The sequence below is a fragment of the Ruditapes philippinarum genome, unplaced genomic scaffold (assembly GCF_026571515.1).
Source record: "Ruditapes philippinarum isolate M1 unplaced genomic scaffold, ASM2657151v2 ctg8133_1_1_1_1, whole genome shotgun sequence".
NCBI lineage: Eukaryota > Metazoa > Mollusca > Bivalvia > Venerida > Veneridae > Ruditapes > Ruditapes philippinarum.
In genome coordinates this window covers 13702-33212 of record NW_026856486.1, presented here as the reverse complement: position 1 = coordinate 33212, position 19511 = coordinate 13702, and the positions used below count along the sequence as shown (strand labels likewise).

Here is a 19511-nt window from a genome sequence, read left to right as displayed (position 1 = left end):
AAATGTTTTATTTTTTTATAGATGATATGTAATTTAACCATGTGTTCTTATATTCGTTTACAATAGCATTGACTGTATGTTGTATATCCCTATGATAAAATATATTTTTGTTCCAAACATAATACTTAAATACACGTGTGCAAAAATAACTGCTCGTTTAAAAGTTGTCTTTCATTATCTCTCAGTTTATTTGCCAAAATCCGAAAACAAAAATGATTCAACACGAAAGATAATGTATAGATAGTTACATGAAGAATTGAAATTTGCAACATGTAAATGTTCGCATACAATTCAAATTTAATGTAAATACATAAAACGGATAACATTGGAAGACAGGCAGACATCTTTAAATATGACACTAAAATACAATCCGGATCCATTGCCGATACTCCCGAGAACTTTTACTTCAATTATGCAAATTTTACCCTTATAATCTTCCTTAACAGTATTCAATGTATGTCGCCTCTTTGATCCCTATTAAAAAGTGTTTTCTCATACATAATTTTAATCTACATTCGGTCGGTCTTGTCAAGAAGACGATATCAAAAGTGATATATATATATATTCATCCGAGAAAATGATTTGCTTTTTATTGAGAACAAATGATTTTCAAAATAATTCTTTCAAAACATTTACATTACTTTAACTCTTATAAACCAAAGAACAAGATGAAATGGTCCGTCAGTAGATCAGAACCATTAAAAACCACTTATCACACTTATATTATAAAAACACACACACACACAAAACAAATACCTTCTTAGTTGTAGACAGGACAAATTCAATTTTTAGGATTTAAAAGAACATAACAGATACATGCGTGTAAACAAAAATATTTGTTGCATTAACGCTAAGATTAAGGCGAATAATATTGGCAGCCGACAATGCTTGAGTGTCACCGTATCATCTTAACAGTGTTGGTAACAGGATTGAACACAATCAGACTCAACACAATCAGACTCCATTAACATTGCAGTAGTGTTTTAACTTTAGCAAAGCTCACAATTAAAGGGAGAACACAATATGTCTATGATGACTCGTCAAAGTTATTATGCAATATTGTAAAAGGAGTGTTTTCATTCATACTTACATTAAACGTCTCAAAGAAGAATGACTTCAGGTTCATGCTTATTGTCATGAAAATTAAGAAAAAAAAGTTTGTCTTTAACCTAAAATTCTACCTTAAAATTTAGTGTACATGCAAAAGACGTGAATTTTTGAGGAGAATGAAATGCGTGGCACATGATCATGATCTTATAATAAAGCGGTAGTCAATCAAGTTTCTTGCACACTTAATTTCTTTAGCTGATTACAGGTTTGACACACACTTTTTATCAATGCAAATGTTCAAGTTTTAAACGATCCAAGACTTTCTTAATTAGTTTCAACGAATCACCCAACTAATGAGGACAAACAGATTTTGAATAAAATAATTAACATTCGAATATTACATATTAAACGATTTATTAAAATATCTGAATTATAACAATTGCATACTGTCGACTTTTTTCACATCATATCTTTGTTCCATTCACTGAAAAGTTAGAATCATATAATAGGGACATTGTTCCTACCTTTTTTTTTCATTTCAAAATTGGGCTAATGACATATTTCCTTTACCTTTTGACTCGTATTTATATTTACATGGTCCCAGAAATGTATTATTTTGAGGATTGTGGTACAGTATATTAGTTACAATAATTTCACAAAACAAATTAGTTTAACTTACTTTAACTTTAGCTTATTTAGAAAATGTTTCATTTATGTTACACCGTCTATATATGGTATATGTTTTGCGAAAACTTTTCGAAATTACATCACTATTATTTTATTTTGTAATAGACTCATAGAAATGAAGCTATAGCGTACATAGTGCATGTTGAATAGTAATATTAAAACGTAAATCTTCAATTCTTACGTTTGTTTAAAGTCCTTATTTCAGGCTTGTTTTAAGTTAGTAATATAATAATATTAGTTTCAGGAAATGTAATGAAAATTCAAAATAATTTTAGTCAAATATAAAGTATATAATACGTAAGTAAGTATACAATTATTTAAGGGAGATAACTCTTGTACCCTTATGACCCTTACCGTCGTAACACGTTTTATTTTTCACAGTAACGTTAATACTATTTACAATTGCTGGGCAAAAATCAAGTTTGATACAGTATTCAATCATATTTTTAATGTGATAAAAGGAATAATCTCTGCATAAACTATTTATATGATTTTGTTTCTTTAATTTTCTTTCTTCTCAAAAGTTTGGAAAGATAATTTAAGTTTACATTAATCCCTTGACTTTTCATATTATCTAAATGTAAATTGAACGAAAAAATGTGTGTTTTCAATATATGTTAAATATTAAATATTTCATTCGGTACATATATTATATAAATAGCTAAAATATAGCTCATTAAAAGATCAAATGTGTTGAAAGCTATTCGCGCGCAATATTATTAAACATCAACTAATAGATTACGGTTGTTACATAAACATTTATGTTAATTTTGTATTCTGAATAAGTTGCTTATCAGCGAAGACTTATCTTTTTTTCAATGAGACAAAAATATTATATAAAAAAATAGTTTGTACTATTACGAATGAGTCATATATCAGATTTCGAGTGTGTAGGGTATTGACTACAATTTATACCGTTTAGTGTACCCATCAATACAAACGAGGAAGTTAATTTATGAACAAAATAAGTGTGATGATACTATGAAAGGAAAGTTTAAAAAGGCGAGAAATGGGTTCACTTTACTGGTTATGTTTTGTGATTTACATGACAGTTTCTAATGAAGGTGAATATAAAAGTAATTGTGGCTTTAAAATTCATTAAACGGTTATATAAATATAGCCTGTTATTGAATTAATCTGTTTACGAAGAGTTGAATTTTCAAGTGTACTGTTTACCTATATCAATATTAATAGCAGTGTTGACATGGATACATAATTACCATATTTCAACATACAAACATAATTATGTTTTGGTTTTATAAAATATTTAACCCAAATTATTGGCAAACAGTTTTCAGTAAACAGCCAATTTGTATTTTCTCAAAAACACTTATTCATTTGTGATTTTTCTATTCCTGTTGTAATTACAAACTCTATGTTTCATATGCCTCATTCTGAGACGCTTTTGCATAACAAATAATCCAAGAAATAACAATATATGGATAAATGTATGACAGAATATACATTTACATGTTATACACAAGATAGTGTGTGTTTTGTTTCAGTTTACTACACGTAAACATTTTTCTTTTCTAGATAGTTATTTTGATCTATCATCCAGGAAATAGTAAACAGGTGACGTTTTTGCAATACTCCCACTTGCCGCTCTATTTACGTAAACAGTTTAAAATATAAAAAATGTTTTACTGAAAAAGGGTGTTCTGTAAACAATAACACATGTCTCTCAGGGTAAATTTTAGCAACCATCGAACTGCAATAAACCCTTCGGTCCCGCATCGGATGTTACTTCAGTTCTCGGGTTGCTTTCATGCACTTTTACCATGACAGACATGTGTTGATTTCATATTATTACTAACTCTTTACCGTTATATCTTAATGATTATATTATGATGTAATGTAATGCCATTTTCATTACAGTTCAGTCTTCTGTAAGAATATTCCCTTCAGTTTTAGATGAAATTACAGGCAATACAGCAAGCTTCAGATGTTTACACAATGGTACTGCGGGAAGAATTCGATGGGTCATTAATGACAATAACATTTGCCACTCTGACATAGATTCGTGCATTGTAATTTCGCTTCCAACAAATAATAAATTCAACTGCAGCTGTCTCAAAACATTTAGTGACACAATACTGACTTTACAAATATCGACTATTTCAAGGGAAGATCATAATACGTCCTTTAGTTGTATGATACTTTCCTTAAGTGGTGTAGAGAGCAAAGGGGCAGTACTTTATGTAAAAGGTAGGTATAATTGATGGGAAGTGTTATTTTCCATTAAAACACTTATACATGTAATAACATAAATAATGATTTTCTAAGTAGATCTATAAATGTTAAAATAGCAAATTATAAAATAAATGTTAGAAAGTGTTTATAAAACCTGTAACCAAGAGAACTTAATGTTGCATGATAACAATACAATAAGCATGACGAGTTACTGTTGCTGCGCAATTTCGTTGCCTGTATTTGTTTTCGAAGGCTACATGTGTGCAATGATATACCTAAATATGTCCAATCTTGACTGTTATACCAAACAAATTAAAACAGTCAAAATGTTTTTGACCATGACATTTAGGAATATAAAAATGTGATACAATGATACTATAAGAAACACATGCAGGGTTGACATTTCAATATCGACACGTAGATTCTTCCGAACACACGGACATACAAATGGGAAAATAGAGACAACGTGACATTAAGTTACGGAGACCTGATATAAGTTTAATGCAATAAATTTTTAGATGTTTAATTAACAAACAATAAAATTCGTATTCGGTCCGTGTTTAGTCATAGCTCCTTGTGTTAATTTCAAACAAAAGGTCAAACAAATATGTTTTCAACATATATATCTAAGCAATCTTTGTCGGACTAAGTACTTTTTTCAGTAAATTGAATAGTTTTTTTTATATTGATACATCCAGTTACGAATAACCCACTTCTAGAGAGATACAAAAAAAAAAGAAAGAAACAGAAGAATTGAAGAAATGTTTATTGCTACAACCTTTCATATTTATTACATTAGGTGTATTGCCTTTTGCTATCATTTTTTTCTTATGTTCATGGGGCATTTATAGAAATAAGTTTAAACTTCAGAAATGCAAAGATGTTCGGGAAAAGAAGTGAATAGTTTTACAATATGTAGGAGGTACGGTTCAACATCACAATTTACATATTTTTACATTGCAAAGATGTGCATTGTGAAACAAATAACTCTCTTTTGCATGATGTGTAGGACACTGAGTCTTAAAATTACATTTCATTGTATTGAATATAATTATTATGTAGTATGCTAAATAAACTTTAATTCATTAGTTTGTAGCGTGCAAGTATTCATTTCGTTTGTTCAAACATTAAAAGTAAACTGTTATGTTAACACCGCATTGATATTACTGAACCTGGTATGTGCGTGCAACAGACTGTCACTGCAATTATGTAGGATACTCGTCATAAAAACAAACCTTTGAAATTTTACCTTTAATGCAAACCAGGAAGTTTGTGAACAGTTTGCTAATTTTTAAAAGCTTTATAACAAAATTTCATTGCCAGGACGAAGTGTTTAAACCTATTGGAAAAAAGGTTTAAATAATCTTGAAAATGGATTTACATTTCAATAATTGGTTATGTTTTGTGATTTATATGGCCGTTTTAAATCAAGGTAAAAAAATGTATTTGTGATTCAATGTGAAATGTAGGTATGACCTTTTAAATACATTTATACTATTTTACATTTATGTCGGTCAAATTAATGTAAATATTCAATGTCATTGATTTACCCTCAATTCATAATACTTTTCAATGGAAAGGGGTCGTGTAGTATTTGAGACATAAGCGGAGGTCATGCGTCTATCAAATACCTACATAGCACCTTTCATGTCAATGTAGTTCTTAATAGTCCGCATCATATATTTGAAATTGTATTTTGATAATTGTTGGCAACAATTAATCGAACAAGAACTACTGTTTAATTTCCAATATAAATATCTATGTAGTATTATGGTAACTTATATATTAATTATATGTTCTGTTTATGTGTGTAGTCAATGAGAAGCAAATATGTACATTTGTGTATTTTCTTCTTATTCAGTTAACTTTGATTAAGTTAAAGACAATATAGGTCAACATATAAATGAACTCCGCATTATGTAAAATCAAGAAATAACATGGTTATATGTGATGGGAAAATAAAACTATGAAGGTACTTACGAAGATCCCATTTCATAGCTTTGAACCATTTTTTGTTTCATGTTTTTGCTTTTGCTTTGATATTCTAATTGATGGGTGTTTTAGTACTGATCCCTTCTTTGCTGGATAATCAATTTTGATTGCTTCTGATCACATAAACATAAAGAAACTATTCAATCTTCATACTTTTAGTACCGTATTTGTTTTAAAATTATAATGGTTGTGTTCTTCTAACACAAGTTACTCCTATCCTTATACTTCTTTTTCAAATTTCAGCATAATAAACCCAATTTTAACGTAAATAATTCAATTCAATAATACGTCCGCCTCTTTATTTCGAACGCTTTAAATTATATTAATATTTCATTCATTAAAAGTTGAAAAATGAGATGCACAATCGTTTTTTATTCATAATGTAAACATGGATACCGGTATATTGCAGGGGATTAACTAATATACGTTTGAGACATATATTTAACAATATTTTGCTTTGTTGTTCATGAATTAGGATATCTATCAATAGATGTCATGATCATACCAAAAGTAATTGATGATTTTGATGAAAGCAACGTTTCCTTCAAATGTGTTCACAATGGAACAGGATTAAGAATGACATGGAAACGAAAAGATGGGAGTAATATATGCGCATTTACAACACGTGATTGTTTTGCTCTAACGGCAACACAAGACAGAATCGCGTGTACTTGTGATAACGATTCTAAGAACGAAACAACCGTTTCTTTACAAATACCAAACATTTCAAGTGCTGATCACAATACTTCCTGGTTTTGTACAGTTGTAAATATGACATACAGCCTAAATCAAAGAGCATCTTTATTTGTCAAAGGCACGTATAAAAATAAAGTATCTTATTATCCAATATTTATAAATGGATTTATCGGTCCGCTCTTATTGAAATAACCTATCATAGTCAAAATTTCAAGCTTAAGTTATGTATTATTTTTGTTAAAAATTATAGAAATGGTTTATAAAATCTGTTAGGTACCAATTGAACAAGAATAAACTGCATTCAATATTTCATTTTAAACACAATTGTTTATGTCAAATGAGGTAAAACTAAAATGAAATTGATTTATTATAATGATATGAATGCATAAATTCAGCGAAAAATGAATGTAAATTAATATACTTTTACCTGGCAATTTATAATACAGGGGTTTGAACGTAAAGCGGTGCGATACTCCTTTAAGCGAGGTGAAATCATGCGATACGGACTTATGGCCGACGAAAGCTAAAACGAAAGTGACTACGAGCATGTTTGTTTTCAAATATTTGTTGTATATTGTAATTTCTTTAAGAATAGCTTTGTGCATGCTGATCAGAACTTATAGTTGTGCATGATCGTCAAAATAAAATACTAAATTTTATAGTATTGAGAATTTAAAGTTATTCAGGTATTTGTTGCTGCAAATTCAACCGTCAACCTGATAAGCACATGAAAATGAATAATTAATCAGTAGTTTTAAAACGAGATATTCGATTAGATTAAGTCCCAACATGTTTAATTTTGATAACAATACGATACACAAGAGAAGTGTTCCATATCTATCCAAAATATAGTCAATGTTTCCAGTTTTCTTATCGTACGCCTAATATTTGGTTCGATAAACCAACTGTACGCACACATTTTGGTGTGTTTTTCTGTAGCGACAGGGACTTCCTCATTACAGTACATTCTTATTCAATATTGATGAAGTCCTGTGTTTGTATGTTAACCATATGCAAATCACTGTGACAATTAAAACATCAGTGTCAATTAATGTATTTTACTATGATATGTAAGTTAAATATTCTTTTTTCACAAAGGTTAAATATTAAAATTAGATAAGTTATTGCGCAGAAACTTGAAATTCTAAACTTGAAATTCTATCAAATAACCAATAGTAACGATAATATTCGTTTTGTTTATTCCATTTATTCAGTAAAGGATTTATCATTTAATAATATGTTTTTCTTTTATTAATTACATATTTATGTTTTCAGAAAAAATAACTTTATTTAAACAATAGAAATATGAGAAGTGGATCTACTATTGTATTACATGCACTAATCGGAAAAAAGCCCACATCCGTTTTTATGTTCATTCAATACATTGGGAAGTACATGTAATAAATTGTGTTGTTGTGGTTTTTTGCTGTTATTTTTGCAATGGGTCTTGAAATTTTATGAAACAATAATGGTTTGCTTTCATCTATGGATTGGATATTATAAATTACTTAATAAATTAAAAAAAAAACATTGACAAAGGCTATAAGATTACCCTTATTTATTCAAAGTCATTTTAAGTCAAAAATTAAAGCCATTGTGGCACTTTTATTATACATGCTTAAAATTAGTCCTACTTTTGTATACTTTTCTACTTTTTTGCCATACTCTTACTGTTTTTTACAAAAAACCTACTATCCCTACTTTGTAAATAAAAATAAACTACAAAATGTATTATATCAACATATAAAAGTTGCAGAATGAAATGTACAACATGGTATAAGGAATGATAGCATATACTGTGTTATTATTGTTAAGGTCCATAAAGAGTCCTTTAACATGCTTCTGTTGATCTCCTATTCAAGCTAGTGCCTTTCTTAATGTGTGGGAACTGCTGTTTTTTCTTGCCTTAGTGGCAAGTTGGAGTTACAAAACATTTTGATTTTGAATGAAGAGCGCTGTGGAAGTTCTAAGCTATAAATGTTCGCGAATTTGCTACATGCAACTTTTTTGCGGATACAAACATTCGCAGGAATGCATTCAACGCAAAAAGCGCTCATTTAATAAGCTCGAAATAATTTGGCAAAATCATATGTCGGACATATCTTAGATGAACGAAAGTGGAAAATAAACAACACATCTAAATTTCATAGATTCTTCAGTAATAAATTAGACTACAGAAAAAACGTAACACAAGTTCCATGATCAAAAGGAAAAATAAATCACAAACAAGATACAGTACAAAAAACAAGACTCTTGTTGTTGAAAAGGGCGAAACTTTTTTTGAATGAAGATACAGAAACTATGAATGCTGTTAAAAAATGAGAGAACACAAACTATAGATATCTAAGATTTTAGAGTAAAGGCTACTTTTTCCAACTACTTATTATCACAGGTAGATATCTAACTATTAAAATTTAGTTCAAATAATAACATTTATATAGATTGTGATACCAAACTTTTATTTGAAGTAAATCCTTAAGGAAAGTAGAAGATATAAAAACTTTTTTTTCAGAAATCCGGAAACGGACATATATATGGTATATATCTTAGTGTAATTATAGGGAAACAGGTACAACAGATGTGATGAACTTTTAACAGCGTACAGATATTTTATCGCACCAAAACCAAGAATACATTAAATATTTTGACCAGTAAGCTTCTATGTATATCTGAGCACAAAGGTACTTGCTATGCAACTCAATTATGATTACCCTTATATAATAAAAAAAAGGAAATTAAGTATATTATTATAAGCTTGCTTTAAGCGATTTTATTCACCGACACGAAATCAGTTGCCGTCAGTTTACCTTCAATAAATTTTTTAATAATGAGTTTAAGCCTCTTTAATTTTGATGAAATGTGTGTCGGTCCTATCTTCACATCTACAATACAAAATATGCAATTGTAATCGTAAATTTATAAACTTATTAATAAAATACACTCACTCTGACGTGTGTTTACACGAATAAATCCGCCATTCGTCCGTATCGCATGATTTCACCTCGCTTAAAGGAGTATCGCATCGCTGTACGTTCGACACCCTGATAATAAATGAAGATGTGTTACAACTGCCGATGACCATAGGGTTAACAGCAATACATATCCTCTCAGGAATTGATGTTTATTAAAGTAGAATCATATCCTCATAACAAAATGTTTTAATGTTTATGCAAATTAGAATATAAATAAACACATTCCTAAAATGGATAAATATAATCTAAAATACAAAGAAAATCAAAACTGGAGATAAGGCAATATTCTTACAAATTTCAATATCGGATGTGTTATATGAAGGTATTGATATGTAATGTGCGTTTAGTTCCAGTCAAAACATTGACTATCACGCCTACCGAGAAGTCGATACAGATTTCTGAAAACAACACAACAATGTTTACTTGCAACACTTCTTACAGCCGGCCGATTCCCGAGATTCAATGGATTTTAAAGGATCGCAGCCATTTGCAATTAACTGGAGAGCAAACAAATAAATCTAACATTATAGGTTTGACTTCAGCGGAGAGTGCTCTTAATTACAAACCAAACAGAACATACAACGGATGGAAACTTTATTGTGTTGTCATCGGGTCGGAAGTGCAAAAGAAAGAAATATCATCAAGTTTAATATCACTTTATGTCACATGTAAGTCTAACAGACTCAGTCAAACTGAGCATGCAATATTTTTAATTTTTGCCGTTTTGAGTCTTCTCAGGGGATTCTTTCTTTTTTTCTATTTTATCTTCATATAGTTTAACTTGAAATTGTCTTTTCATCATGACTGTGAATTAATTATTTAGCTTTAAATCCCATTGTTTGTAGTTTGTCTTCTGTTTTTTTATTATTTCCTTTGTTTCAACAAATATGTTTTAATTATTATTTCAGATCCACCTGATACAACGCTAATGATAAATGGATTTCTCTCAAATGGAATTTATTATGGAATTGAAAATAACACAGGTACTTTAACTTGCAAAATCACTGGCGGAAATCCAAAGCCTTTATTGACATGGACTAGATGTTTTGATAATGAAATTTATACAAGTTCTGGCAGTTTCTCGACAGCAGAATCTACCACAAATACGTTGACTTGGCGGGCAATGTCTGACACTGATAGATCATGCACTTGTCAGTCCATACAAATGGAAAGAAATGACTCTGTGTCTATCAATGTCAGTGTTTTATGTAAGTTTGAACTTTACACTTGTTAAATCCAATAAGTTCTAATTGATAATGAACGTGTTATTTAATATTTATAAATTTACAATATGTATGAATTTTGAATTAAGACATATAAGCAAGGGCTGAACATTGTATTTGTCGGCTATATATCAAATATAAGGATATTTTAATTTAGCTTTATTTCCAGTTATATCATTAAATCATTTAAGTATAAACTAACTAATTATTTTTCTTTGTTTGAAGATCCTCCTACCATACCAATACTCACGTATGAATCATTGAATGTGTCAGGAAATATATATATCATACAAAGCGAACAATTGTTGTTGGATTGTAGAAGCAAAAGTAAGCCCCCTCCAACTTATCAATGGGAAGCAAAACACATACCAGTGACTTTCAATAAAACATTGCAAATTCTGGTGACAGACAAAATGCATGCAGGAAATTATACGTGTCTTGTTACAAATACAATGAACGCAACCGAGAGAATACAGAATGGTTCAAGTAGAAGCAGTGTTGAAGTCCATGTTCTTTGTAAGTATTGTACTACTTTTCTTCACCGAAATTTACTTGTAACACTCGTAACAAAAACTAAAATATAAATTGACATGTAGTTTCGTGCTTTAATCAGCTCTCTAGAACTTTTGTAGAATGCAAGTCGCTGATTTCAAAGCAATTGTCCCTTTCCGCTATGGGTTTATGTCCTTTCAGGGATGTTGGATTTTTTTATGTGAGGAAGCTACGTGTATCTGGCTGGCTAACGGAACATCGGTTATTCTACTAATGTTCACAAAACAAGCAGTATTATAATAATCATAATGTTGATAAGATATCGATAATTGTAGCCGCCACTTTTAAGATAAATCAAATGTATACAATGTATTTATTTTTATTATTATTATTTCTAAACTTCAAATTTTAAATGTTTCTATCCCTTAATTTTTTAAGGCAGAAGTTGATTTTAAACTACTGTAAATGGTTCATATGACATGTTCACTGATATGTTTAAGAATATCAAATATTTGAAACGTAATGACCTGTAAAAAACGCTAAAACACGCCGTGACTAAGCTGGCAGTAACAAAAATTATCAGAAGAAATCTAGAACATGTTCAATATTATCAGAAGAACTCTAGGACATCTGAAAATTAGGTCAAACATTTGTTAGCCGGGCATTATGTTTGCAATTTTCCATTTTAATCAGGTAATTATGTGTGGCAAGTACAAATATCACAAGTCATGACAATATGTACAAATGAGCAAATGTTTGGAAAGATGCTTCTCTAAAGATTAAGTATGTTTAAGACTATTACATTAACTTCAAATACAAATCGTTTTAAAATAGTGGGTGTGCACGAAAATAGATGCTTGAAAAAAAAAAAAGTAAAACCATACGTTGATTTGAAAATAAATAAAAGTTTGAAACGTTTTGTTTATCCGCTTTCAAACCTTACAATAAAGAAGATAAGCATATTAAGATTTTAAACTTTATGTTATGGGTTTGTACCTCAGTGGAGCTCAGCCTTCAAAACAACTGGAATGAAATACCACAACAACAACAACAAAACAACCCCACCCCAAAACAAAAAAAAATAAATAAAAACAATAATTATCACACCCCTATCCCCACAAAAAATAAATAAATAAATAAAACTAAAAAATCATAAGAAAATAAAAATAAAATTAAAATGGAATGTCGCCGTGATATGAATAATAAATTATTTATTAGACGTTTGAAACGTTTCTAGATCCGCCTACAATTAACACATTAGAAAACTTGACATTGGTAGAAGGAGATCATCTTAACTTTTCATGTTCGGTTACTCATGGAAACTCAAAGGAAACGGTATTTTTATGGACATCTGAGAGGCACATGACCTGGTCAAGTCAATATATAACAATACGTAACATTTCAAGGGATGACGACATGAATTACAACTGCAGTGTTTACAACATTATGACACCAACTGGAAAATCACCTGTTAAAGGAACAGACAGTAAAATGTGGCATCTATCTGTAGAATGTATGTACTATATTTTTTGCATGAACCATATAATATTATATACATGTAGTTCTAAAAATTGTCTTACAGGTATTTATTCAACACAATAAGTGAAATGTTGTTTATCTATCTTATCTATCGCAAAATTTTAGATTCTACATACTTATTAAACTTCTATTCTTTCCGTTTAGTGATTGAAGAGAAATTCCCATGAAGTTAATTCATAACAAAATGATTCATTTTCAGACTCTGCGACAATAAAGGATTTTTACGTGAATGGATACAAATCTGAGCGTAATGTGACATCAACTGAATATGACAACGTTACCTTTATTTGCGACATTGACAGTAAACCAATTTCGAATACGAGTCTACGATTTACGACGGACAAAACTTTGGTTTGGACTCATTCAAATATGCTGAGTTTTACACTTAGCTCTGCCAAATGTACAGATTCTGGAACCTTTTTTTGTTTCGGCAAAAACAAACACAACATCGGAGTCGGTTCAACAAAGCAACTGAATTTATTTATAAGATGTTAGTATATAAAAACTTAAGTTCTGTTTTTACATGATATAAATACAAGCAGAATATGATTTTGTAATCAAGTAACTCAATAATATGAGATAGCAAAGCTGTCCATCTTTTCCTTGAACATAATGTATATCAAATTTAGTAGACTTGGTTGTTTGCAATACAGTTAATGAACGGTATTTGCAATATGAATTGTAAACCGAGTAAATTTTGCAAATGTATTTCAATACAAACCGTTTGATATACATATGTAGTTCAAAACTAACACACATATTACTTGTCAATTTCAGCAAATAATAGCGATAAATTACACTGAATAATCTAATAAATTATATTATTCAACAACACAAAACATCATCTCATATTTTTAATTATTTGATTTTACAAATTTGTATAATATATGCTAGTTTTATGTTTGTTTTGGTATAAAGCAAATTAAGTTGCTCATATCATGTTATTTTGATTTGATATAGGTTCACCGAGAGCTAATCCAACAGTTCCATTCAATACAAACTTAACAGTAGCAAGTAATGTTACTGCCGTTCTTTATTTTCCTATCCTTGCCTACCCTAAACCAGAAAGTGTTATTTGGCAGAAATATTCAAAGTCTAATTGGATAAGTGTTACATCAAACAGTAATATCAATATATCAAATAATGAGTTAAATGTAAGTTTATCTATATACAACATGATGGAGACCGACTTCGGGCGATATAGGCTAATTATTTCTAATGATGTTGGTTCATACATACAAGACTACTACATCAATGCTGAAGGTAAGTTATGCACACTTTCATGTTCTATGTGTTTAGATTATTATCCAAATAATCTTTGATAAAATGTTTATTAAAAGAGGAAATTATTTATTTCCATTTAATAAAATGTGCATTTAATAAAATTGGTCATTATATAATGATATATTATTCAAAATGGCATGAACATATACGTTTAAAATTCATTCTGTAAACAAAGGTATTTGTTATTGACTGCATATTTATATATTATGATACTAAGTACAAAATAATGTAAATGATTTTATGTATGTTCTTTGTACTAATGAATTAATTAAGAGTCTCATGAAGCCTTCATGCAGTATAACTTTGCGAACCTATCATGCCTATTGACCGGTTTAATGGTGACAAATACAGTAAATTTTGACGTTAGTATATCATTTATATTAGATTGTTATATAGCTGTACTTATAATGCTTTATTTACTTTACAAATACAACTTCCATAAGTCACTGATTTAAATGAGGTTTCTTTTGTTTAATCGCATTATCGTGTTCAACTGTCGGTATTTTTTTAGACAGACCAACTCCTCCGACGGGCTTTCGGGTTCTCAATAAATTAACAACGGCTACAAGTGCAACAGTACAATGGTTTCCTTCTTTTAATGGTGGACAACCTCAACATTTTGTATTGAACTACTCGAAATCTCTACAGAAACACTGGACACACGAAGAAATAGAAGACACGGGAGAACCAATTCTTATTTATACGATAAATGGGTTGTCAAGCAATTCTGTCTATTACATATTTGTATATTCCGTTAACATATTAGGATCATCCAAGTTGTCTGAACGTCTTGAAATCAAGACCAAAGGTACTCTTATTGTTTTAAGAATTACATATTCACAAGTTGTTAAGTCATGATTTTTACTATCATTTCATACACTGTCACATATTTTATCTTAAACAATCAACAACAAATCTTTCAGCTTTTATAGGCAACTATTTCGTGTGTTTTCAGAAGGGATGTATACAGATGGTAACACCAGTGTCGTTGGGACAACCATAGGAATTTGTATCGGTGTTGTGCTCTTTTTGCTTGTTCTAGTTGTTGGTATATACGCATTAAGAAGGTAAATAAATTTAAAAACTGTTCATATTATGTATAACGCCGATTGTAAAGATGACTTTCGTCAAAATACTTTTTCTTTAACGTACACACCTATTCATATAGTTGAAGTGCATTAATTTGTTAGTAAATTATATACTGTAATATCACAACTGTTGCAACAGTGCATACATCGTTAAATCACTGAAAAGTCTAACCATTTAGAAAAACGTCTTTTTGTGAATTTATTTTTCGTTACATAGTGTGTTGCAACTTTGCATAAATTTCAGGTTTATGCTGAGATATCAACATACAAGTAAAAGTGTATATCAAAATACTAATGGTTTGTAATCTTATTTCGAATTCTTTATAATGGGGTAACTTTATTGATGCCATAAATGTTGCACACACATTTTTAAATATATTTGATTAATGCACACTTGATTATAGATTAAATTTTTTGTCACATACAAACTGACTGAAATATAGTAAAATGCCAATGTTAGAGGAAATGTAGCAGTTCTTTTTACAATTTTGTCTAGCCTTTTATAAGTATAGTTTGTAACAACGAATTTGTTAGAAAGCTGAAGTAAAAGGATTTTGTAAATGCTATAAATAATTATATTATTCAATTGAATTTATGCCTACACTGATAAATAAACGAAATTCAAACGAGACAGTAATGAATTAATTTTCATAGTCAGTCAAACTAAAATCAGTATTATATAATCGAAATGTGTAGGACCATCAACGCAAACGATCAATTCGGCAACTGAATACGAGGGCATTGATCTTTATGCAGTTGGAGCAAACATAAAACCGAATGACCCAAACAGCACAGGTATGTCATTTTTTTGTGTGTGTTAATTTAATTATAAGTGTATGCTTATTGACAATACTTTTATGTTATGATATTTAAAGATAATAGGTTATGTGATTATATTAAATTTTCTTTTTATATCATGACATTTTTTTAACTATTATAATTAACTATAATGTCAATATATTTGTAACTGGACGACATTTGGTAATTCATGAAATCAATGATTAGTTTAATCTGTTCTTTAAGTCACACATTAAAATAAATTTTGTTCATCATACATTGGATTTCACTTAAGGCACACGTACGGAAGCTTTTCCACAAAATCCTTATGAAGAACTTGATAACATCTTGAAAGACAGTAATCAGTACAGTAAACTTAAACCAGTGGATGACAACCGTGATGATATTTCCAACAACAGTTTTGTTGATTCAGCTCCGGAGACCTTGCAAAAAGACTTTGATAAAGCAATATATATGAATATGAAAATATGAGGACAAAAATCTTTATGAAATCTATACTGGTTAATAGTTATTATGTTTGTAATTGCCTTGAACTTTCAGCATAATTACTGTATATGCTGTGTAAGAACTAAATAGTGATGTCTATAAACGAATTATAAAATAACATATAATATTAACAAACACTGAAAACACTCGTACATACGCTAAGTAAAACGTACTTTAATGTTCTTAAACTATTGAAATTTATCAGATGTTTATGCAGTGAATTTTTATATAAAAAATTATATCTTTTATGCCTTTCGATTAATTATATACCAACTATTACCAAAGATTACTGTAAAATTGCATTTTATAGTTTAGATTATATTAATGTTAGATTGTGACAAATGTAAGAAACTTTGCGTTTTCAATATTTGTAAATCATGTAAATATTTGTCAGTTTTGTTATCGTTTTTAACTTGTATATGTAGCATATAATATATATCATGTACATCTTGAAATATCAATGTGTATATCAATGTTAATATAATCAAAAATGTCTGCTATGTTCTTTTATAGTGTATATTTTATTATGAAAACAAATACTGAACAGATAGTATATATCAAGTGTTAATTTGTACTAAATTAAATGTAGACAATGACGGGTCCACTCGATTGTTTACATAGACCCTTTACACTATTACAGTTAAGGAAGTATTAATACAATACCTGAAGGGCTTAACAAATATATTGTACATCCCGAGGACTATTAAGAGTAGTTTACATCCCGATTGATTTAACAAGTTTACTATACATCCTGAAGAGTGAAACAAACAATCTTTACACTACATTATGACATTGTCATTCAAGCAGACAATTGCTAGCTTTCGACGTAGAGAGAAGGAGATACAAAGTTTAACCATATGATTATACGTGTTTTGTGACATGCTGTCAAGTTATAAACTGTTTGTTTGTCTTTTGTTTGGCTATGTATGCCAATGTTATTACATTTTGGTCATAACTCGTCGGCTGATCCACTTAAAAAACTTTCAGTTATACCAACCAGTAATTAACAATTTTATGCGCAAATTACCGACTACTTACTAATCAGACTTGATTTTTGATTCAGCAGTGACAGACTTATGTCTACGTTTAAATTACTCTATGCCCGAGATCGATTTCCACAGAGAAAAATACGCTCTCCTTATTTTGATGTGAATTCGTTTAAACTCAGCTTAAACATTGATGTAACATATCTGTAATGAATTGACTGACGTGTCCTTTTCATTTAGTATTTTTATTTCCATTTGCAAATCTTGTGTATTAGATTCTAAACATATTAAATACATTTTTAGCTCTTTCCACAAAGTGTTCTCCTAGTTGGTATACCTGAATATGTCTTAATTCTCTTTGGGATAGTGCGTCTACTTTCTTTGCCAATGCTAATGAAATAATACGTCGGATTGCGTTTAAGTTTGGTTACACAAAATATGCGCCTTTTTGGCTGGGACGTCTTTGCTTCCGCTCAATCAAAAAAGAAACGTTTGCATACATTTATTTTTTTGTCCAAAATCAAAACTCAAAAGTATTCAACTGAACTTGAAAATTTACTAATAATTGAAATATTTAAATAGAAGTACAATGCTCAAGAAAAAACTATTTTAATTACTTCGAAAGTACTTCCTTTTGTACGTTTTACATACAATGCATTTACATCTTCCTGTAGCGCTATGTACATGCATTTACAGTTTAGAACAATTCAACCACAAAATTTAGTTAAGAACAATGTAGTGCTTAGTATTTGTCTATCAGGTTTGCCTAGTGTTAGAGATTCTGTCCCTTGTGTTTTAGGTCGTTCACCCCTGATTATGATTAGTTCGTGTCAGGAAGCTATCAAGCTAGCTTTCGGAAGTTCGTAGGTTCTACTCGGGCCTGAATTCGTGAACAAATAGGCACCTGGCCTGAGATAGTCATTTCCAAGTAAATGTAAGACCTTACGAGTGTTGATGTGTTTTTAGTGAAACAAAGAACAGTGTCCTTTCTGTTTATACAAAGCAGAAATTTATGATTTATTTAATTGCATAACCCAAACGCTCATAAGTGCCAAATGTGGTTTCACTTAACGTAGACGTCTGTTTGGTCCGTTTACGTCATTTATTCTGTTATTTATAATTTAACTTTATTACTTGTTTCGATAAATAAAAGGAAACGTTTGATCCGATGAAAGGGTGAGGAAATTGAAATGTGGTATATTGCAGACAGGCATGTCTCAGATACAGGTTGCCGGTACCTTAAATTTGAATGTTTCTGTATTGTTGTTCATCGAATGTGAAATCGTTTCCAAATCGAAAGAAGTTTAGCACATTTTAACCGTGGTGGTAATTTTAATTGTACGACACATGCATTAGACCCATATATTGTTGTTCAGACCCGGTGCAACCGTTACCGGGGGGAAGGGTACTTCGTCAAAAAAACAACTTCAGGAATGCAACAAATGTAGGGTACCTATCCAGACAATAATAAATAGATTAAATGATGGTAGCATGAATGCCAGACGTCTTGCCTTAAGTGTGCTTTTGGCATATAAGCTACGTTTGGCTTGTGAACATGAACAATAACTATACCGCAATTGGATACCTTTTTGGTTGACTGATGAGTCTACATTTTTCATAAATTTCAAAAATAAACGCACATGAGTATGGAGAAGAACAAATAAAAGCTTTGCACCAGCTTGCATCTTCTAACACGACCGATATTGAATCCACATAACAAAACACTGATATAATTTCTACCTTTGAACATACTGTGGTAACCAACATATTTTAATGGCAATACAATTTGAAATAGAATTAAATAATTGTATATATCATTACATATCCATCCCCACGATGTCTGTGTTATGTATATTGATATCGTACCAGATTTATTTAAACCATCTTTCGTTGTGGTAGTATTATTTAGATTCAGACAGAACTTGGTAGGAATCACAATATAACCCTGGATAAGCTAACATTAAAGTCATATTCATGTTATTCAGTCAAATATTTTATGAAGTTAAATGCATGTGTTGTAATAAA

General features: G+C 30.0%; 2 protein-coding genes across 2 annotated transcripts; both read left to right on the top strand.

The window, feature by feature from the left end:
- Positions 1-2689: 2689 nt before the first annotated feature.
- LOC132746705 (hemicentin-1-like) lies at positions 2690-14181 on the top strand. Its single transcript, XM_060735921.1, has 8 exons — positions 2690-2801; positions 3616-3945; positions 9938-10258; positions 10499-10798; positions 11039-11329; positions 12543-12818; positions 13044-13334; positions 13805-14181. The coding sequence occupies exons 1-8, from the start codon at positions 2747-2749 to the stop codon at positions 14164-14166; spliced, it is 2226 nt and encodes a 741-aa protein (XP_060591904.1). The 5' UTR covers positions 2690-2746; the 3' UTR covers positions 14167-14181.
- Positions 14182-14444: 263 nt separating this feature from the next.
- Positions 14445-16052, top strand: LOC132746702 (uncharacterized). Its single transcript, XM_060735918.1, has 5 exons — positions 14445-14478; positions 14589-14936; positions 15084-15195; positions 15461-15513; positions 15913-16052. Exons 1-5 carry the CDS (start codon positions 14445-14447, stop codon positions 16035-16037), a joined length of 672 nt encoding a protein of 223 aa, XP_060591901.1. The 3' UTR covers positions 16038-16052.
- Positions 16053-19511: the final 3459 nt, after the last annotated feature.

Excerpts from the sequence above, each read along its gene's own strand:
- LOC132746705 (XM_060735921.1), top strand. The coding sequence starts at position 2,747 with ATGGGTTCACTTTACTGGTTATGTTTTGTGATTTACATGACAGTTTCT. Across the intron at positions 10,259-10,498 it reads AATATCACTTTATGTCACAT|ATCCACCTGATACAACGCTA; the intron begins GTAAGTCTAACA and ends TTATTATTTCAG. Across the intron at positions 13,335-13,804 it reads ACTGAATTTATTTATAAGAT|GTTCACCGAGAGCTAATCCA; the intron begins GTTAGTATATAA and ends GATTTGATATAG.
- LOC132746702 (XM_060735918.1), top strand. The coding sequence starts at position 14,445 with ATGCCTATTGACCGGTTTAATGGTGACAAATACA. Across the intron at positions 14,479-14,588 it reads GTTTAATGGTGACAAATACA|GTTTCTTTTGTTTAATCGCA; the intron begins GTAAATTTTGAC and ends GATTTAAATGAG. Across the intron at positions 14,937-15,083 it reads TCTTGAAATCAAGACCAAAG|AAGGGATGTATACAGATGGT; the intron begins GTACTCTTATTG and ends GTGTGTTTTCAG.